General features: G+C 42.4%; 1 protein-coding gene and 1 non-coding gene across 4 annotated transcripts in view; both read left to right on the top strand.

The window, feature by feature from the left end:
- Positions 1-22,971, top strand: part of LOC139393324 (PCF11 cleavage and polyadenylation factor subunit) — a 31,976-nt gene extending 9,005 nt beyond the window's left edge. For 2 of the 3 annotated variants that reach the window (XM_071141882.1, XM_071141880.1), the window contains exons 6-15: positions 1,510-1,687; positions 7,362-7,980; positions 8,183-9,693; positions 15,093-15,159; positions 15,677-15,938; positions 16,185-16,368; positions 16,596-16,751; positions 21,385-21,477; positions 21,698-21,733; positions 21,845-22,971. In XM_071141882.1, coding sequence (XP_070997983.1) covers positions 1,510-1,687; positions 7,362-7,980; positions 8,183-9,693; positions 15,093-15,159; positions 15,677-15,938; positions 16,185-16,368; positions 16,596-16,751; positions 21,385-21,477; positions 21,698-21,733; positions 21,845-22,060 — 3,322 coding nt within the window. In that variant the 3' untranslated portion in view covers positions 22,061-22,971. The remainder of the gene's footprint in view (positions 1-1,509; positions 1,688-7,361; positions 7,981-8,182; positions 9,694-15,092; positions 15,160-15,676; positions 15,939-16,184; positions 16,369-16,595; positions 16,752-21,384; positions 21,478-21,697; positions 21,734-21,844) is intronic. The other variant, XM_071141881.1, reaches the window with a different exon arrangement.
- LOC139393345 (small nucleolar RNA SNORA57) lies at positions 21,141-21,274 on the top strand. The gene has a single exon (XR_011629776.1). It is a non-coding gene; the product is annotated as a small nucleolar RNA SNORA57 (small nucleolar RNA).
- Positions 22,972-23,209: the final 238 nt, after the last annotated feature.

Raw genomic sequence — 23,209 nt, 5'->3', positions numbered from 1 at the left:
ACGAAAATTTGCTATCGTAAATGTTAGCAACACCTCCGCCTTTGCGGGATGCACGGGGGATATGGTCACTAATGTAGCCAGGAGGTGAGGCCTCATTTAACACAGTAAATTCATCAGGCTTAAGCCATGTTTCAGTCAGGCCAATCACATCAAGATTATGATCAGTGATTAGTTCATTGACTATAACTGCCTTGGAAGTGAGGGATCTAACATTAAGTAGCCCTATTTTGAGATGTGCGGTATCATGATCTCTTTCAATAATGACAGGAATGGAGGAGGTCTTTATCCTAGTGAGATTGCTAAGGCGAACACCGCCATGTTTAGTTTTGCCCAACCTAGGTCGAGGCACAGACACGGACGGTCTCAATGGCAGACTCCACTATGCTGGCAGGCTGGCTAACAGCCTGCTGCCTGGCCTGCACCCTATTTCATTGTGGAGTTAGAGCCCTGTCTATGTTGGTAGATAAGATGAGGGCACCCCTCCAGCTAGGATGGAGTCCGTCACTCCTCAGCAGGTCAGGTTTGGTCCTGTTTGTGGGTGAGTCCCAGAAAGAGGGCCAATTATCTACAAATTCTATCTTTTGGGAGGGGCAGAAAACAGTTTTCAACCAGCGATTGAGTTGTGAGACTGCTGTAGAGCTCATCACTCCCCCTAACTGGGAGGGGGCCAGAGACAATTGCTCGATGCCGACACATCTTTCTAGCTGATTTACACGCTGAAGCTATGTCATATCAGATCTTCAACCAAAATGTCATTTTAGCTAAAGGGGACCCAGGTGAACAAATAACACAACAATTGCGTATTTATTTAATCAATAAAGTTATGCAACATCCAATTCCCCAGTGTGAAAAAGTAATTGCCCCCTTGCACTCAATAACTGGTTGTGCCACCTTTAGCTGCAATGACTGCAACCAAATGCTTCTTGTAGTTGTTGATCAGTCTCTCACATCGCTGTGGAGGAATTTTGGCCCACTCTTGCATGCAGAACTGCTTTAACTCAGCGACATTTGTGAGTTTAAGTATGAACTGCTCGTTTCAAATCCTGCCACGTCTCAATTGGGAATAGATCTGGACTTTGACTAGGCTATTCCAAAACATGTAATTTGTTGCTTATTAACCATTTTCATGTAGACCTAACCTAATTAGGTTTTGGTTAAAGGTCTAACATTCAGTATCAAAAATATGCAAAAATAGAGAATCATAAAGGGGGCGAATACTTTTTCATGGCACTGTATCTGCCTCTGAACCTCACACATATAGTCAGCTTGTTATCTGGTGGTGCTAGTTAGGGTGTGTACCTGTATAATCTGGGACATGGTGTGTTCTCACTCCTAACCACTGCATGTCTGCATATCTGTATATTTTTGTACTCACAAGACTGAGGCAACTGAGGGGTGGTTCCTCAGACAGATTGGGCCTAGTCCTGGACTAAAGAGAATCTCTGTGGTCAGGAAACTGCCCACATGTATTTGAAAGTTGTCAAATAAATTAACTAATTCCTTCATCAGTCTGAAGTTGTCGTCAGAGGAGGCTCATGGGAAGGGGGCAGGTCCTCCACAGAGACGGCCGTCATACTCCAGCAGCAAGAGACCTACCACCCCCAAACAGCATCGCCTTAGTGTCGATGCAAACCTGCAGATCCCAGAGGTGCTTCACTCTGCCAGCAAGAGAGACCTGCTCAAAAAGGTACGCCCACAAAAAAAACATCTCCTCAGCTTTTCCTCCCCACAATTTGAGTAGGTAGTAGATGCCGCATTTAATTGTAAAGTATACAAAGGAGAATTGCTCAAAAGGTATGCCTTCAACACAGGTGCTTCTTAAATAGCACCCTATTACCTTAACGGGATTGATATGACAACAGCCAGTGAAAGTGCAGAGCGCCAAATTCAAACAACAGAAATCTCGTAATTAAAATTCCTCAAACATAGATGTATTTTACACCATTTTAAAGGTAATCTTGTTGTTAATCCCACCAACGTGTCAGATTTCAAATGGACTTTACAGCGAAAGCACCACAAACGATTGATTATGTTAGGTCACAGCCAAGCCACAGAAAAACACAGAAAAAACAAAAAGCACAAATAGATATAAAATTAATCACTAACCTTTGATCTTCATCAGATGACACTCATAGGACATCATGTTACACAATACATGTATGTTTTGTTCGATAAAGTGCATATTTATATAAAAAAATCTCAGTATACATTGGCGCGTTATGTTCACTAGTTCCAAAAACATCCGGTGATATTGCAGAGAGCCACATCATTAAATGTCAATGAAAATAAAATTGTTAGACATGGAAATATAGATACACTTCTCCTTAAGATTTACCCTGAATGTATACAATTTATACACTCCCTATTATGTGCAACTGTGATTAATACATAGTTGATAGAATTTCTTATATTAAGGATCTGCTTTCCATTTAGTAAAAAGTACTATAGCTGAGGAATTTTTAATTAAAGAGTAACAGTGTGAATGTATATCCCTATGTAAATGCATATCCTGATTTGAACTGTACTAATCTGTTAGAACATTTGATAAAATTACTAAATCTGTATATTTAACCACAACGTTGAATTTAACATGGGGTATTGTGGGAAATGGACTTTCTAACTTCATTGATTATTGAGTAAGGTCCATAATAAAAACGGGGAACGCGAAACAATTTGAACATTTCCCACCGAATGAGGCCGTTATTACCTTATTCTCCCGTGTCCAATTGAATAATTACTGTTTCAGAGTGACCAGTATATTAATAAGGATAATAGAAAAATGAAACCTCAAAAGTATATTCCGATTTAAACTTACCCCAGAAGACAGATAACTGCTAATTTTTATCATTTAAATTGAGGATTCCAAATTTTGTTGATACATAGCTAAGGTTTTTGGTAAATAAATACTTTATAGGATTTAATACGATACGATAGAGGTAGGTAGGAGGTAGAGAAGGTATTAAAAACACTTAATGCAACCGCTGTGTCAGATTTCAAAAAAGCTTTACGGAAAAAGCAAACCATGCAATAATGTGAGTACAGCTTTCAGACAACAAAGCAGCCAAAAAGATATCTGCCATATTGGGTAGTCAACATTAGTCATAAATAGCATTATAAATATTCACTTACCTTTGATCTTCATCAGAATGCACTCCCAGGAATCCCAGTTCCACAATAAATGTTTGAACATAAATGGACATTATAAAACAAATCAAAGAGCTACTTTTGTTAGCATGTTTGTTAAACAAATCCAAAGTCATGAAGCGCGTTCCCTATTTGCAGACTAAATGCCAAAAAGTTCTGTTACTGTCTGTAGAAACATGTCAAACGATGTATATAATCAATCTTTAGGATGTTTTTAACATAAAACTTCAATAATATTCCAACCAGATAATTCCTTTGTCTTCAGAAAAGCAAAGGAACGCAGCTACCTCATGTGAAATGCGAGTGACTGCTGGCAGACCTCTGACTCATTCCTCTCTCATTCGGTCCCACTTCACAGTAGAATCCTCAAACAAGTTTCTAAAGACAGTTGATATCTAGTGGAAGCCTTAGGAAGTGCAACAACCAATACCCCACTGTGTATTCAATAAGGGCTGGGTTGAAAATCGACCAACCTCAGATTTCCCACTTCCTGTTTGGATTTCTTCTCAGGTTTTTGCCTGCCATTTGAGTTCTGTTATACTCAGACATCATTCAAACAGTTTTAGAAACTTCAGAGTGTTTTCTATCCTACACTAATAATAATATGCATATATTAGCAACTGGGACTGAGGAGCAGGCAGTTTACTCTGGGCACCTTTCATCCAAGCTACTCAATACTGCCCCTGCAGCCATAAGAAGTTAAGTCTTAAATCTCCATCACATTTTTTGTGTTTCCATATTGTGCCACTGCTTAATTGTTCCCACCATGGCACATTTTGTCATTTCAAAAAAATAATACTTGAGGTGCACTTTCAAGATGTTTGTTTTTTTGGTTCGAATGCTATTATTTGGTTGACAGCAATGTTCATTAACCTGCTTCCTGCAATGAAAGTATCTGCCCTGTCCCTGTTTCGCTGCTGGCTCTCACTCCCACCCCCCTTTGCACATGGCGTGAAGGGAGAGATGCAATTCTGATAAGCGACAGCATACTGACATGACAGTTGAGCTACATTTTGAAATGTAATTGCGAGCAAGAACGTTTCTAAAACAAACTACTGTTGCTGTTTTCAAAAGGAGGAGTCTCTGCTTAATGTGAGTAGCAATTATTTCTTAACTGTCAATAAAGGAAATAACACCACTTTGCAAACCGTGTAGTTGATGATACGGAGCGATCCATTTGTGTTGAATTGGCCTACATCGAGTAGCCTATATAGGCCTACCTATGGAACGTTTTTATAGGATTACATTTACTGTTAGATCAATTTCATTGCCATCAAGCAATAGAGTTAGCAATTTAGATCATGTGTTTTGAGTTTCCACTTCCTCAGTTGGTAAATCATGTAGCATAGGCCCTACAGGCAGCCTTTGGCCAGGGAACTAGATTCAGCCGCTGGACAATTTTTGTCGAAGCTAACTGAAAATAATTTGAATAATTTGTACACTGCCAATTGACAACAACTAAGCCCCAAAATAGATTGTACTGTAAAATAACGATTTCATACCTTGATTACATTTGTTTTGTGGGAATACATATTTCCTAAATAAAATGTGTTTTTAGCTGAATCCCTGATGATTTTAGTATTTTTGTCCAAAACACATGCAAGCAAAAGCATTTCTAAAGAGCCCAAAATATCTGATTGTTCTGGATCCCATTTAGACATGTTGCACATCAAAATATCCAGCATTCCCTGAACCTGTTCCACTAATGCGAGAGCACCTTTCTTTGCCATATGGACACACTGATATACCATGATTATTGGCATCTGAATGGCCTAAATGAGCGCATGGAACTCAGATGGCTAATGCAGCCGTTGGCCTATAACTTCCATTATCAACTAAGTAAAAGTAGCTTACATAAAGCCGTCAAATAAATAATACAAAATATACTGAGGAAAATTTCACTTTCAATCCCATTTATCTCTACTCAGCCTGTTTGAATCCCTTTCTATCTGTCTTGACTTGAGTTATTGCTAGTGAAGTGCAACATTGTGTCAACTGGATCTGTCCTGTAGCTATCTCTTGCGAGCTTGCAACATTTTATTAACTAGCCTTATTCTGGTCCCAGAGTTTCCCATGCCATTGAGCACTGGACAAACATCTGTTTTTTGCGCAAGGGAAAGTTGTATTTTATGACAGTTCAATTGGATATATGTGATCATTAGATTATATTTTACTTTTTCACACAGGGATTTGGTGGTTATCGGGGAGATTTTTGGGAAGATTTTTCAAATAGACCTACTGTGAGAAACTATTAGGCCATTTGCAATGGCTGTAAAAAAATAAAATAATAAGATTTTGTTGACTTACTGTGTGAGGTGAAGAAAATATTACTGAAAAGCTTATTAGTGGTGAACATGATGATCAGAAATCAAACATCCCAAATGGGCACAAACCTAGAATTGCGTGCAGCAGGCCAGCTAGGCTACTTCTATGCTTGCTCAGGCGTGTGTGCTCCCTCAACATTAACATGACAGAGAAACCTAACCCATGCTCATTGCTCACATGGAGCACTCCAAACAAGACAATTAAAACATTTACAACTCATAAATTATTATGAAATAAATCAAAACTTGTTTCTCAAGTGTAGAAGGTTGTGAACTCGGCAAACAACGTTTCCACTCTGAGAATGAGAACGGTAAATGACTGTAGGCCTAATTTATTAAGTGAAAAAATGTATGTAGCCAAATGACCAGGATTAACAGTTCCGGTACATTTACTACTGGTGACAAATGTAATAGGGATTAAAAAATGTTTAAAAAAATTCTGAAAATAAAAACGATCAAAGAGCAAACGATTCACATGAAACAATGAACCCACAAGAATTGTCGGGAGACAGCTGAGTGGATGCATTCTGAAGAGACGCCGATAGGCTATCTTTGCCACAAACCCCTTCCCTTTTCAACATTTTAAATTATTTTTAAGACCCATTATCTTCACACATTTTAGATGCTTTTCACTGACAGCCGCAACTCAAATCAGCTAGGCATTTTGCCATGCGTGCTGTCTAATGACACTTCCTCATGATGTTTCTTTCGTGTTTAATTGGTTGTCCAGAAGCCAAATGCATAATCCTAGTCATATTAGCAACCCTTCATCCTAGTTGTTGCATCTTTAGAGTAACCTCAAATTTAGAAATAGGGTGTTTACCGCTGTCATACTGCTTGCATCAGGTGCGCTGTTAATGTTTTCCCTTTTTCCTGCGAATTGCAGTTTGCCATTTTTTTTTTGTTAAGATGAATTACCAGAAGTGTGATTTGTGTCATTCTGAGCAGCGTGGGTGGATGCTCTAATGAGTAACACACCCAATGCAGATGTGTCTGGTACATTTCTCTCATGGCCGCTATATTGAAATCTTTCCGGTCACGTTGTCCAGGGCAACATTTCCTAAAGGAAACGCTGGTGTAGACTTTTGTTCCAGCTCTACTCTCACGTCAGATTCTACAAATCAACTGCTCAACAGGACCTTGTTATGCTGACTCGGGTGTGTTTTAAGCAGTGCTGATCAAAAGCCTGCACACCCAGTGACCTAGCTCTCCAGATGGAGAGTTGATCACGTGTTTTATACAGTAACCGTGCTGTATATTTGACTAACTTCTGATGGGCAGGTGGGACGGAAGCGTCCGAACATCCGGTGAAATTGCAGAGCGCCAAATTAAAAATACAGAAATGGTCAGACATTATTTTAACAGTTTGGAAACTTTAGTGTTTTCTATCCAATACTACCATGCATATGCATATCCTATCTTCTGGGCCTGAGTAACAGGGAGTTTACATTGGGCACCTCATTCATCCAAAATACTGCCCCTACCCAAGAGGTTAAGGCATTTTTTCGCTGTAGTATTGTTATGGTATTGAGTATTATTATACTAAGCTGGCATTGGTATGAAGCCACAATTCTGATACTTCATTTGTGGTCTAGTTATTGATTAGCTCATCGGGTTAGCCTAAACAAATGCAGATGGGCAACCCGACCCCATGCTTCAGCCATCTATAGCCAAGCCACTATGCTGCTACAGGAGAATGCTCATTGCTAAAATGGTACACCTGCCCAATAATGAGCCATACAGGCCTTTGAAAGAGCCAACATGCGCTCATTTCTGGAGAGGAATCTTAGCAGGGGTGTGGTACGTGCACACTTCAACATTTGTATTAAATTGGGAGAAAGTGAACTTAATCTACTAGATAACTTGATCTTCTTCTTCCCTTTCTCCCTGTAGGCCAGTAAGCATCTGGAGAATGGAGAGATCAGCCATGATGACTTCCTGAATGTGGCTCACCAGATCAAGCAGCTGTTCCAGTACCAGGAAGAGAAGCAGCGAGGAGGAGACTCCTGGGAGGGCTCCAGTGAGGATGGTCACGGACACGCCCACCCACACCACCTCCCACCAACCAGGAAGAAGCCCCTGCTGGCCACACCCACAGGGGGAGTGTCCTCCGGGGCAGACTTATCCGACGCAGAGCTCACCTACTATGAACACAAGTCCAAGCTGAGGAGGACCCAGGTGATGCTGTGGCAGCAGGAGCAAGGAGGGGAGGGCTGGGACGGAGAGGACAGCCAGGAGGAGGTAGAGGGGGTGCTGGGGAGGCCCGGGGACGGCCCTGGGGGTGCCAAGACTGAGGTTAACAGGGAGACTAACGCCCTTCCTTCAGGGATGAAGTTCACCAGGCTTCCTAAGGACAGGCTGAAGGAGGTAGAGGAAGAGCAGCCCACCCCAGCAGCCATCATCCAGGAGTACAGCCACGGGAACGAGTTCCCCAGGCTCAAGTCTCTGCCAGGGCTACGCTTCAGGAGGATACAAGACCCCAGGGAGTCCACCGCCACTGACAGACTCAAAGGCAAGTGGAGTTTTATGTCTAATGATGGGACTAATTTATGAATACATTTTGTTATACGCACACATGGTTGGACACCCAAGCCAGGGGAATATATTATGAATCAGAAGTATGTCTGTAAATGCAGTGCTTTATGACTTAGTTTGATTACTATCCGATGATAAATGGTTCCTGTTCTCATTTAGTAATTGTTTTTATTTCTTAGCTGGTGAAAGAGAGCGAAACTCCCCCCTCAGTGAGCGGCTGCCCAATCACAGACCACCGTACGATGAGAGGGAGGAGCCTAAGAGCGGCTACAATGCCCCTCCCAGGCGGTACGGAGGAGGTCCGCTGTCTGAAGACCATGCTGTCAAACCTCCGTACCCCCGTTACGATGACCCTCGCAAACACGACCGCATCCCCCCCAAACCCCCCAGCGGCCCGGTGCTCCAGAACTCAGTCAGCCTGGCACTGGACGGCCCCATTAGGAAGTCCCCGGTTCCTTTACCGGTACCAGCATACGAGCGGGAGCGCCTGTCCCCGTTACAGCAGATGGACGCGGCAGAGATGAGCCCTGTCCCGCGCTTTGAGAGCCCCAACAGCGAGCACTCGTGTGACGAAGGGCCCCTGGACACCCCCCCTCTACCCAGACCCCACCACCAAGGAGGACCCCCCCGTGGGCCCGTGCTCTCCTCAGTACGCAGCAAACACGTTGAGTCTCCAGGACACACCCCTCCTCACGCCGCAGATGGCCCCCAGAGATATGACGGTGGTCCTAAAGGAGGACCACCTTCGCCACGTTATGACGGACCCCACAAGGGCACTCAGTCTGGGTACGACGGGCCTGGTCACATAGGTCAGCCTGGCAGGCCTCACCCTGGGGGCCGTTACGAGGGCGTCCAGGGGCCCGGTAGGTACGATGGACCAGGGTGCTCCTCACACGGCCCATCAAGGTATGATGGGCCCTACCCTCAGGGCCCCGGCAGGTTCGACGGCCCCGCTCTACATAAAGGACCAGAGAAGTTTGACGGACCAGGAAGATACGACGGCCCCTCCATGCCTCACGTTCCAATGAGAGGGGACCCACAAGGCATTGGGGGAAGGTTTGACGGCGGCCCGCCGCCTCCGCAGCAAGGTAGGCTATCGGGGCGATATGACGGTAGATTTGACGGACAGGGGCCTGGGCCAATGCGTTTTGACGGCCCCATGCAGTCCAACCGCTTCGATGGTCCAATGAACTTCAACAGCTCCCACATGCAGCCCGGCCCTGGAAGGTTCGAAGGACTAATGAGGTTCCAGCAAGGCCCCATGAGATTCGACGGCGCTCCCAACCAGCCAGGCCCGATGCGTTTCGATGGCCCAGGGAACCCCTCCACCCCAATGGGCCAGCCCGGCCCCATGCGCTACGACCCCCTGCCCTCTCTGCCCCCCCAGGGCATGCCCCCACGCTTTGACTGCCCCTCCGGCCAGCAGGTGTCTCCCAGGTACCACACCACTCCCAACCTGCAGCCCCCGCTGCGGCCACTAGGGACACCCATGTACGACCCAGTCAACCCCGGAGGCCCCCAGCAGTTCCAGACGTTCCCAGTGCAACAGAACGTGGTGGGCCAACAGGGGGCTAACTTCACGGTGTTTCCCGTCCCTGTGTCCCAGGCTGGGTTCAACAACTCCTACGTCAGACCTCCGTTCTACACCCCTGGTGTGCCTCTGCCACCGGCAGGGAACATGCAGCAGCCGGTGAGAACCTCTTCTTGATTTAGGACATAGGGGATGAGTTCCAAATGTCACTCTATTCCCTATTTATTTCACCACTTTTGACCTGGGTGCTATTTGGGACGTACACCACATAGTGATTATCAGAAAGGTCAAGAAGGTTGAAAAGTACATTAGACTTGAATGATTTCATCAATTGAGAAGATTTCATATTTGTGTTTGTACGTGCACGTATGTGTGTATCGTTTGGTGTCTTTGTGTGGTTAGTGTTTTATTAGGCTCACACTTTTATGCACTAATGCTACTCTGTCACTATAGTCAACACATAGCTATCGCAACGCACAGCACTGCTCTAACCTAAACCGCATTCAATCATACATTCACTTTTTACGCCATCACATTCATACACTTTAACTGTCCTGCTTATATTCTATATTTATGTTCTATAAATAATGGGGCCAATGGGTGACATTGGGATACAAATTTCAGTTTGAAACTAAAATAATATTTAAAAAAATCATATGCAAATTAGCCCTTTACTTCACTTATACGACAGGATTATGCATCCTTGAATTTGACTTGCCAGTGTGTCTATGCACCCTGCTTGAAGCACAATTGTAATTTTCAAGGACCTCAATGTTATATAATTGTATAATTTATGGAAATGTTCATATCTAGGCCTAATATAGAACCCCCCCGCATGCAAAAAGTGTCAGTAGGCCATTACCATTTTAAGAATAAATGTTTAGGGCTTGCCAATGCATTGATATTATAATTATTACATTGTAAAATATGTGAGAATGTGCACATTGCCTGGTTAAGTAGATTGGACGCAACATTGAATGTCATCCTCATAATAAGCGCACATGGATTTACTGCAACAGAGTAGCGCAGCACCCTTTAGCGGGAAACAAACTGATGTGGACACATCTGTCACAAAAACTGATAAATGAAATCACAGATAAGGGAGTAGGAGTACATAAATTGACTACAATAATTACTATAACTTTTAAACCACCAAACGGAGGAAATGTCTGATTTTAGAAAGGTAGGCCTATTCCATTACTTGAATTTCTGAGCTACTTCAAATCCAATTTTATTTGTCACATGCGCCGACTACAACAGGTGTCGACCTTACAGTGAAATGCTTACTTACAAGCCCTTAACCAACAATGCAGTTTTAAGAAAAAATACCCCCCAAAAATAAGAAATAAAAGTAACAAATAAAATAATAGCGAGGCTATATACAGGGGATACCGGTACAGAGTCGATGTGCGGGGGCACCGGTTAGTCTAGGTAATTGAGGTAATATGTACATGCAGGTAGAGTTGTTTAAGTGACTATGCATAGATAATAAACCCAAGTGGCAGGAGCGTAAAGGGGTGGGGGGGGGTGCAATGCAAATAGTCTGGGTAGCCATTTGAGTAGATGTTCAGTAGTCTTATTGCTTGGCTTGGGGTAGAAGCTGTTTAGAAGCCTCTTGGACCTAGACTTGGCCCTCCGGTACCACTTGCCGTGCGGTAGCAGAGAGAACGGTATGACCAGGGTGGCTAGATGGAGTCTTTGACCATTTTTAGGGCCTTCCTCTGCCGCTGCCTGGTATATTTGTCCTGGATGGCAGGAAGCTTGGCCCCAGTGATGTATTCGGCCGTATGCACTACCCTCTGTAGTGCCTTGCGGTCGGAGGCCGTGCAGTTGCCATGCCAGGCAGTGATGCAACCCGTTAGGATGCTCTCAATGGTGCAGCTTTAGAACTGTTGTCATCTGCAAACTTAATGATGGTGTTGGAGTCGTGCCTTTGAGTGTTCCTTTTGACTGAACAGGAGAGGACTGAGCACGCACCCCTGGGGGGGCCCCCGTGTTGAGGATCAGCGTGGCCGATGTGTTGTTACCTACCCTTACCACCTGGGGGTCCGTCAGGAAGTCCAGGATCCAGTTGCAGAGGGAGGCATTTAGTCCCAGGGTCCTTAGCTTAGTGATGAGCTTTTGAGGGCATTATGTTGTTGAATGCTGAGCTGTAGTCAATGAATAGCATTCTCACTTAGGTGTTCCTTTTGTCCAGGTGTGAAAGGGAAGTGTGGAGTGCAACAGAGATTGCATCATCTGGATCTGTTGGGGCGGTATGCAAATTGGAGTGGGTCTAGTGTTTCTGGGATAATGGTGTTGATGTGAGCCATGACCAGCCTTTCAAAGCACTTCATGGCTACAGACATGAGTGCTACGAGTCCTGCGGCCTTGTGAATGACCTATTTAAAGTTCTTACTCACATCGAATGCGGAGAGCGGGATCACACTGTCGTCTGGAACAGCTCATGCTCTCATGCATGTTTCAGTGTTACTTGCCTCGAAGCGAGCATAAAGTAATTTAGCTCATCTGGTAGGATTGTGTCACTGGGCAGCTCTCGGCTGCGCTTCCCATTGTAGTTCATTAGTTTAAGTCCTGCTTCATCCGACCAGCGTCGGAGCCGGTGTCGTATGATTCGATCTTAGTCCTGTATTGACGTTATTGCCTGTTTGATGGTTTGTCGCAGGGCAAAGCAGGATTTCGTTAGCTTCCGGGTTAATCCCACTCCTTGAAAATGGCTGCTCTACCCTTTAGCTCAGTGTGGATGTTGCCTGTAATCCATGGCTTCTGGTTGGAGTATGTACGTACTAGAGGTCAACCGACTATGATTTTTCAACGCCGATACAGAATATTGGGGGACCAAAAAAGCCGATACCAATTAATCGGCCGTTTAATTTTTTTAAAATAATAATTTAAATTTGTAATAATGACAATTACAACAATACTGAATGAATGCTTATTTTAACTTAATATAATACATAAATATAATCAATTTAGCCTCAAGTAAATAATGAAACAATTTGGTTTAAATAATGCAAAAACAGTGTTGGAGAAGAAAGTAAAAGTGCAATATGTGCTATGTAAGAAAGCTAACGTTTCAGTTCCTTGCTCAGAACATGAGAAAATATAAAACATGCCTTACCTTTGACGAGCTTCTTTTGTTGGCACTCTATGTCCCATAAAAATCACAATTGGTACTTTTGTTCGATTAATTCCGTCCCTATATATCCAAAATGTCCATTTATTTGGCGTGTTTGATCTAGAAAAAAAAACAGCTTCCAAATTGCGCAACGTCACTACAAAATATCTCAAAAGTTGCCTGTAACCTTTCCCAAAACATTTTAAACTACTTTTGTAATACAATTTTAGGTATTTTTAAACGTTAATAATCGATCAAATTGAAGACTGGTCTATCTGTTTTCAATAGAGGACGAGAGGAAACTAACGCTACTTTTCAAGTCTTGCGCACTCTCAACAGCGTTACCTTTTTCCAAGATGGCCGTACTTCATTGCACAAAGGAATAACCTCAACCAAATTCCAAAGACTGGTGACATCCAGTGGAAGCGGTAGGAACTGAAAACAAGTGCCTGAGAAATATCGTTTCCCAATGAGAACTCGCTGAACAGACGGAGACCTCAAAAAAAAAATCTGAACGGTTAGTCCTCTGGGTTTTGCCTGCTACATAAGTTCTGTTGTACTCAGACATGATTCAAACCGTTTTAGATACTTTAGTGTTTTCTATCTAAATCTACTAATAATATGCATATCTTATATTCTTGGCATGAGTAGGGGGAAGTTGAAATTGGGCACACTATTTATCCAAAAGTGAAAATGCTGCCCCCAATACCTTAAGAAGTTAACTAGTGATTATGATTGTTTTTTATAAGATACGTTTAATGCTAGCTAGCAACTTACCTTGGCTTACTGCATTTGCGTAACAGTCTCCTTGTGGAGTGCAACGAGAGAGAGGCAGGTCGTTATTGCGTTGGACTAGTTAACTGTAAGGTTGCAAGATTGGATCCCCCGAGTTGACAAGGTGAAAATCTGTCGTTCTGCCCCTGAACAAGGCAGTTAACCCACCGTTCCTAGGCCTTCATTGAAAATAAGAATGTGTTCTTAACTGACTTGCCTAGTTAAATAAAGGTATAAAAATAAATAGTCACATCGGTGCCCAAAAATACCGATTTCCGATTGTTATGAAAACTTGATATCGGCCTTAATTAATCGGCCATTGCAATTAATCGGTCAACCTCTAGTACGTACAGTCACTGTGGGGACAACGTCATCGATGCATTTATTGATGAAGCCAGTGACTGATGTGGTGTACTCCTCAATGCCATCGGAAGAATCCTGTAACATATTCCAGTCTGTGCTAGCAAAACAGTCCTGTAGCTTTGCAAGCCCCTTATATTTCTTTAAATTGCAGGTCTAACATGGGAAGCTAAATATATTTGTCATGTTATTTCATTACCTGATCATATTTTGAATAAGCCCACTAGGCTATGTTGTTTTTTTATATCCAGAATAATTTGTTGGAATAGCATTGGGTGTTGTTCAGTGGTCTATTCTACACAATTGAGCACAGTAGACTGTGTCCAATCCGAGGCATGAAAACATGAACTCGTTGCTTTTTCTGTTAAATCTGATGGTCAAGCAGACTATACCAGATGATCAACATCGATTTGCTAGGGATGTTTTATCCAATGTGGATCCAGTCACAATTATCTTCACCGGCGTAACAAATGAGACTGAAATATTCTGGAAATTCCTCACAACATTTTTTCCCCCCAGCACTTCAGCTGTTGCATTGCATGCATTATCATAACAGATGTTTGTCACTTGACTGTCATTCGGAACATTCCTTCCTGGATCAGATTATCACGATTTAATTAATCTCCCGAGTCCCCCTTGTATCTTAATGTAATGGCATGGGGGGGGAAATCCTATGCATTTTTATCAATGGCTTATCAACAGCTGTAACATGTTGTCCAGTGAAAGAAATCCTCACTGGTGTCCTACTTTATAGAAATAAACAAATAGTTTATAGATATAAACAAAATGGTGAAACTCCATCTGATGCACTAAAGGTAATTCGCTCCCATTCAGTTCATAAATGAGCATAAAAATTTATTGGATGGGGCTTCACCAAAGTCCTCCACTGATATAGAACAAAATATTTTGGCTCATTCTGTATTAGTTACCACCCACAGTGGGTTCTCATTACGGTGAAATGTAGCTTGGTGAAGCACTTCATAACAATTTAAAGAGTCACATCATTCATATATTGAACAGAACAATTCATTGGATGGAGAGTGTTCCTCCCAGCTAAAGCTTCAACTATAGTTTTCACCTCTGCAATCTTGAATCTCTTAAACTTCATAATATGGAGCGTGACCGAAGTCCTTACTCTACTGAGGCTTTGCTTACAATTATTTTCTCTAAGCAGGCCCTGATATCCTAATGCCAAATGAACATCTTATATTTAACTCAAACGCCAGATGTGCTCGGGAGGGAGAGGACTGGATACAAGCTATTTAGGTCAGTTGAAGGCTAAATGTCTGTTTTGTCCTTGTTCCAGATGAATATGCTTTCTAACCTTGGCCAGCCCTTCATCCCTCCCAGCACAGTGCCTTTCAACCAGCCTGGTAAGATCATGTTCACTTTTTTATTTCACCGAGATCTACTTTCGGTTCTCAATGTTGTTGTTTGATAAAGGGTTCTTTATTTCATGTTACAGCATTTGGTATCATGATAGTCTTTCATCCTCTGCATTTTGAAGGGATTCATCTTTATAAATCTGTGAGAGATCTGGATGACTTAAAAACAAAAACATGGACATTCTCAATGTAAAAAGCATTTTAGTCCAGGAGTGCTTAATCTGGGTCTGTGAAACTGGCCTTCTTAGATCAGATGAATCGCATGTCCAGTATGAGTACCTATTGCTGTAAATCCGTCACTGGGTAAGGATCAAATCAAGTTTGTGATGTACAGCGTAGTGTACGCAGTACAATTAACTGCTTACTTGAAAACACTCCTCTCAAACAGTGCAACAGATCTAAAATATTCAATGAAAATAAAGTAAAGAGGGGGAAAAAACACACAATACAAGTGTTTGGTAATTGCTTTATGTCAGTTGATTTCTGGTTTGTCATTCTTCACCAGCTCCCCAGTTTCCTCCTCCAGAGAGTCACTTTGGGCAGGTAGATGTAAACGACCTGCTGTCCAAGCTCATTTCCACCGGCATCATCTCTACCGGAGGCATCAAACCAGCTCAGAGTACAGACACTGCTGCAGCAAACAGCGGTACAGAGTCAGCCGCCACCCAACCGACCCCTCCCATGGTAGAAGAGGAGGAAGAGGAAGAGCAGGAGGAGGATGAGAATGTCCCAGACCTCACCGGCTTCGTCATCGAAGACATGAAACAGTACGTTTGCTGAAATGCACCATGCTGGTCTGATTATGAAGATGTCAATCTACCATTGACATCAATGAATGCTTCACTCTAGTTATTTATGCATGAGAATTCTCTAGTTATGCTTTGTCCAGTGATCCTCTGAGTTAGATAAATCAAATGTATGGTCCACATGTGTTCATAAAATGGTAATGTATTTGTCTTTTTATGTCAAATGTATGACTATTAACCACTGGTTCTGTTTGTCCCTTTCCCCAGGCGCTATGACAGCGTGGTGACTAAGCTGTACACAGGGATCCAGTGTTACTCCTGCGGCATGCGTTTCACCGCCTCTCAGACAGACGTCTACGCTGACCACCTGGACTGGCACTACCGGCTGAACCGTTCCGAGAAAGACATCAGCAAGAAGGTCACCCACCGCCGCTGGTACTACAGCCTCACGGTAAGAGAGATGGACACGCACACACTCTCACCTTGTGTCTGAGCCACCACAGCTAGAACTACCTCATTGTAAAACCATTACCTTCTACCCCAATATGAACAATACCCACTCACACTCACTTTTTTACAATGAAAATGATTAGTTATTGCATTGTAATAAAAAGCTGATCATGTTTTATCAAATTCTTTCTAACCCTTGCCCATCATCTGTCTCTTCCCTGTCCTCAGGACTGGATAGAGTTTGAGGAGATAGCGGACCTGGAGGAGCGGGCCAAGAGCCTGTTCTTTGAGAAGGTTAATGAGGAGGTAGTGCAGAAGACCCAGGAGGCCGCCAAGGAGAAGGAGTTCCAGAGTGTTAAAGCAGCTGCAGATGTGGTGGATGAGGTGGGTAGCAACATACTTCTGGTCATATAGTGTATGTGGACACCTGCTTGTCGAACATCTCATTCCAAAATCACGGGCCGTAATATGGAGTTGGTCCCCTCTTTGCTGCTATAACAGCCTCCACTCTTCTGGGAAGGCTTTCCACTAGATGTTGGAACATTGCTCCAGGTACTTGCTTCCATTCAGTGATGGAAGTGATTTAGGCCTGGCTCGCAGTCAGCGTTCCAATTCATCCCAAAGATGTTCGATGGGGTTGAGGTCAGGGCTCTGTGCAGGCCAGTCAAGTTCTTCCACACCGATCTCGACAAACCATTTCTGTATGGAACTCGCTTTGTGCACGTGGGCATTGTCATGCTAAAACAGGAAAGGGCCTTCCCCAAACTGTTGCCATGAAGTTGGAAGCACAGAATCACCTAGAATGTCATTGTATGCTGTACCGTTAAGATTTCCCTTCACTTGAACTAATGGGCCTGGCCCGAACCATGAAAAACAGCCCCAGACCGAACCATGAAAAACAGCCCCAGACCATTATTCCTCCTCCCTACGTGCTTCAGCACTCGGCGGTCCCATTCTGTGAGCTTGTGTGCCTACCACTTCGCGGCTGAGCCGTTGTTGCTCCTAGACGTTTCCACTTCACAATAACAGCACTAACAGTTGACCGGGGCGGCTCTAGCAGGGCGGAAATTTGATGAACTAACTTGTTGCAAAGGTTGCACCGTCATAGGATCCTATGTTAAGTCACTGAGCTTTTCAGTAAGGCATTCTACTGCCAATTTTTGTCTATGGAGATTGCATGGCTGTATGGTCGATTTTATACACTTTTCAGCTAGTGTGATGCATTTTTGGCCAATATAAATCCAATACTTTCCTTGACAACAAAAAAAACGATACCGATATTAAAAATATTAGGGACCTTTTAAGCATTCTAGTACAGTAAATAGTTAACACAGACACATGGACGCAAGGGTCTCAGGCACATCTCGGTGCAAGAGGCGCTACTACAGTCCCTGGTTCGAATCCAGGCTGTATCACATCCGGCCGTGATTTGGAGACCCATAGGGCGGCACGCAATTGGCCCAGTGTCGTCTGGGGTAGGCGGTCATTGTAAATAAGAATTTGTTCTTAACTGACTTGCCTAGTTAAATAAAGGTTACACACCACACTGACCAAAAAGTTATTTTGTTGGCATTTATGTATGTTTCCATTACCAGTAAAACATAATCAAATCATAATCAAAACCTATTTATTTCACTTACTTGCTGTGCTGTTTCAGTTGTTTCATTCTCAACCAGGAATTCTATGGAACGCCGTTTGGGTCTTTGGTGTCAAGAAAGATACAAATAACACTATTTGATGTGTCAAATAACACTATTTGATGTGTCAAATAACACTATTTGACCAGTCAGGACCCGAATATGACTGCACGTCACATAATAATTTAACACGTTCGTGAGTTTTTTACGTAGTTATTACACATTGATTACACTATCACTCGTATTTCATATGTCACAACGATTAATCGATACACATGCTATGATGCTGGTAAAGTTGTCTCGGCACCTACAGTGCTGGTCATAAAAGAAAGCTAGCTAGCTCATTGATGCAAACAATGTTCTTCCCCAAAAACATAGCAAAAAAACTATCTGTTTCAGTAGTTATACTAACTAACTATATAGCTAACTATATAGCTAGGTGTCATCTAAAATAACCCTACTTTATAGTATCATAAATATTCCTATTCATGAAAATCACAAGTGAAATATTTTGAGACACAGCTTAGCCTTTTGTTAATCACCCTGTCATCTTAGATTTTCAAAATATGCTTTACAGCCAAAGCTAGACAAGCATTTGTGTAAGTTTATCGATAGCCTAGCATAGCATTTTGTCCAGCTAGCAGCAGGTCACGGAAATCAGAAAAGCAATCAAATTAAATCGTTTACCTTTGATGAGCTTCGGATGTTTTCACTCACGAGACTCCCAGTTGGATAGCAAATGTTCCTTTTTTCCAGAAAGATTATTTTTGTAGGCGAAATAGCTCCGTTTGTTCTTCACGTTTGGCTGAGAAATCGCCCGGAAATTGCCGTCACAAACTCAAAATTAGCTCCATAATATCGACAGAAACATGGCAAACGTTGTTTATAATCAATCCTCGAGGTGTTTTTCAAATATCTATTCGATAATATATCCACCGGGACAATTCGTTTTTCAGTAGGACCGATTGGAATAATGGCTACCTCTGTATTTTACGTGAGAATCACTCTGGGAGCATCAGGTGACAACTTGCGCAATGTAGCCGCTTACGGGTATTCTTCAACATAAATGCGTAAAACTATGTCAATGTTGTAGACACCTTGGGGAATACGGAGAAAAAGTAATCTGGTTGATAGCCCATTCACTGCTCAATAGGGACGCATTGGAACGCAGCGCTTTCAAAACATGAGGCACTTCCGGATTGGATTTTTCTCGGGCTTTCGCCTGTAACATCAGTTCTGTTATACTCACACACAATATTTTTACAGTTTTGGAAACTTTAGTGTTTTCTATCCTAAGCTGTCGATTACATGCATATTCAAACATTTTGTCCTGACAAAATATCCCATTTACTACGGGAACGTTATTTTTACAAAAATGAAAATACTGCCCCCTAGTCACAAGGTTAATTTGACAAAAAGCTGTTGAAAACACACTGGATGTATGAGACTTTAGAATTGCATTGGGGGCATACTTACTTCACTGCACAGCCTTATCTATGGATTGTGTATCAATGACATGGGGTATCAGTCTATTCCGTGACACCCAGAGAAACATTAGCGTCATAGCTCTTATTGCGGGACTCTGAAACAACTGTGAATTGAGCCACATTTATTGTCAACTCCTGTGTATTGAACACGATTCCAGAGGAAAACCAATACTGCGTGGATGTTTTGGAGTCTGATAACTCTGAGGAGGATGTTGGGGAAAAAATATATTGGGTATTGAGTAGACTGATACCCCCTTTCATTGATCCCCAATCCTTGGGTAAAGCTGTACAGTGCAATATGAATGTCAATACATACAATAGGCTGACTGGGGAGGTGATTTCACACAGTCACAGTCCCGCGATAAGAGCTACAACACTAATATTTGGATAAATTCTCAGTTGTGTTCCGTGGCTGTCACCGAGTAGACTGATACCCCATTTCATTGCTTCACATTCCAACCATGTTTCACATTATCTAGTCTAAACATGGCATAATTCCACCAATTGTAACCTGTGTCACTTTCCGAGGTACTTTTATTTTGAAGGCAAACCGCAAATTCCACTTGTGCCTAATCCTTCTTGTGGCTAGCTTCACAACACGTAACCCAGTTCGATCGAGCCTCACTAGCCAGATGAAGCTAGCTGGCTGCTTATAATGTTATCTTTGGGCAACAGGGTTAAGTGGCTGGATGGCTATTTATTTTCATGAACTGAAGTTCAATTTCAATAGGCGAACAACAAGTAGCTACCTAGCTAATACTTACAACGATTGAAAATGACTCCGGTAGGTTTAACTCCGGTAGGGCAACATCTGAAAAATGGCTCACTTGGTAGTGTGTACCGGTGCTCGACCAGTCGCGAAAGCGAACATCACCCGCAACAGAACGGTTGATTTGTCAAGGGCAATGAATTCCATTATCTTGGCGTTAATGGATTGTCTCGCTAGAATTTTCTTACTCTTTCAGATGACTGCTCGATTTGTTCACAGCTCGATCCACACAGCGGACATTGTGGGCTAGGTCAGGAATGCTGTGTTGGACGTGTAGCGCAAAATTTTATGTACCTATGTTATATAGGTATGCACGTCCGCTTTGACATTGGTTTTGCGCATCGCCGTTAAACTAGACATCGGGCTGATACCGATGTTGGTGTTTTTAGCAAATATCGGCCGATTTCCAATTTGCATCGGTATATTGTGCATCCCTACTTTCAGCAACAGGTGTGGCTGAAATAGCCAAATCCACTAATTTGAAGGCATGTCCACATACTTTTGTTTATGTATAGTTCATGTAAATAAGTCTCACTCTCAGGGCTACAACCAGGGATATATTCTTTACAACTGATTTTGTTGCACAACATTTATTAAATGGAAGCAAACAAAACCAGGAGGGACACACCTGAATTTGTCCAATATAAACTCTTATTTTCTTCGCATAACGCAACTGTTTGGACTAATGGTTACATCCCAGATATCACACAGGGCCTCTTAGGGCTACAACTGACTGTTTTCATTGGCTTGTACTAGTCTTGACCCATACTCCGCTCAAATTTCATTGGATCTTTGTTTTGTTGCTGTTTTTGCCATTCTAGAAGTTAAAACAACTAAAGCTTTAACCGTGAAGATGAACTTATAGTTAAAGTTGATTGATCCTCCATTCTTGGCATGCATGCTGTTCCTTTGTACTCGTGTGTATGTGTTATGGAGGTAGAACAAGTCCAGTGCCATGGCTTCGGTGGCAGTGTTCCCTGTCTTCTGGTTCTATCCTCAGGCGCTGGGGCGTTCTCGTATCATGCTGCTGTAGCCTGTATATTGCCATATTATTTTAATGGTAGACACTGCACGTTGTCAGAATGTTGTAAGATTCCATTCTTTCCCCCACTGTCTGTGTGTAGACGTGTGAGATCTGCCAGGAGCAGTTTGAGATGTACTGGGAGGAGGAGGAAGAGGAGTGGCACCTGAGAGATGCCATCAGAGTTGACGAGAAGGTGGGTGTTCACTAAAAAGATCACTCGTAGCATGATCTCCGACTCCTCTCTTAATGTACCAACACAACCTGTGGATACATACATTGTACATACATTTGAAGAAAGACTGCAACTTAAGTACTGTGGTTAGCTTGTATTACCTTAGAGGAATCACTCATAGCAAAATTGTCCTCTTTGTGAAGGAAATACTAATCAAATAAGTTTTTGTCTTTTTCCACAGACATATCATCCTTCATGTTTTGAAGATTACAACAATGTAAGTAACCACTTGGTCACTTGATCTGTTTGTTTAGTTTGGTCTGTGAAATGTTCCAAATCTTTCTATGCTGCTTTAACTGGTCATTTCTCTTCCTCCTTGTCCCGCCAGACATCTTCGTTCCTGGACGTCACCCCGTCCCCCATTAAGCTGATGGAGAACCCGCTGGGTGCGTTCATTAAACGTGAGAGCGATGAGGTCACTTCCTGCTGTGCTGCGGTGAAACAGGAAGTGGAGTCTTCGTTGTCTGAGACGGGCGGTGAGGCTCAAAATGTGAAGGATGAAGTTCAGGTGAAAATGGAGGGAGAAACGAGTGCAATTTCCTAAAAAAAAAACAAAGAAAAACCATGCTGCTTTTTCTTTTCCTCTTTTACGGGCTGCTCTCCCTCCATTCCTCCCTTTGTTTTGTAAGGAAGAGGTATTTTTTATATTTGACCACCTCTGAGGCAGGGCCCTCAGCCATAACTTTGAATACATTTTTGTATTTGGAATCTGCCTGTGAATGTCAGGTGTTTTTTTGCTGTGTAAATGAATGAATGATGAATGCCTGAACTTAAACATTTTACCTTTGCAAAAATATGTACTTTTGGGGAAAAGATGTATGTAAAAGATTTAATTTATAAATAAAGCTATTTTTGGTATTCTTTTGTTGTAATATTGATAAAAAGGGGGTGTGACTTAAGAATCCCAGAAGATTGCTTTAATGAGTTTGTTCTTTCCTCCCAAGTAAAAATAATTTGTGTATATATAAATAGAATTTGGTTGCCATTGAGGCAAGGAATTGATGGAGAGAATTAATGAATTACTAATTTGGCTTCTGAATTAGCCTTAATAGTAAATTAATTTCAAAAGTAGCAGTTAGTTTACAAAAGGTAAGGAGGAATAATTTTCCGACCATCTCTCTACACTGCTGTGTACATACGGCACGACAAGGCTAGCAACTAACATTTCTACACAATTCTGTGATCCTGCTTTCTAATTGCTTTCAGTTGGATATCTTTTTTTTACTTTTTTTGCAGGGTTTCTTTTTTTGCAGAGGTTTGAGGGGGGGAAATGCAATTTTGCTTGGTAAAGCGGAATATCCAATAAAAACAAATCTGAACATGTGTTTGTGTGAACAGTGATTGGTGTGGCTTTTCTGTATTGCTTCTCCCTGGTTTCCCCTACCCCTTATAGAAAGTTAGCTTTTTAATTTGTCACTTTGGCTTGAATTCTAAATAAAGTTCTCTAGAATTAAAGTAGTTTGTCTTTTCTCTTATTTCATGTGATTATAGATCATTGTATTTCAAATCTAGTTTTATTGGTCGCTTACACATTTTGCAGCTGCTTATGTACCTAGCTCCAAAAGTGCATTAATACCTAACAATACACTCAACAAAATAAATATTAGTCTGGAATATAAATATATGTATGGACAGTACATGAATAGAAAGTGTGTACAGTAGTAGTTATATGCAGATGGGAGGAGCCGAGATG

This window comes from Oncorhynchus clarkii, chromosome 33 (genome assembly GCF_045791955.1).
Source record: "Oncorhynchus clarkii lewisi isolate Uvic-CL-2024 chromosome 33, UVic_Ocla_1.0, whole genome shotgun sequence".
In the NCBI taxonomy this organism is placed as follows: Eukaryota; Metazoa; Chordata; class Actinopteri; order Salmoniformes; family Salmonidae; genus Oncorhynchus; species Oncorhynchus clarkii.
The sequence above is the reverse complement of the archived record's forward strand: the minus strand, read 5'-3'. Positions and strand labels throughout refer to the sequence as shown.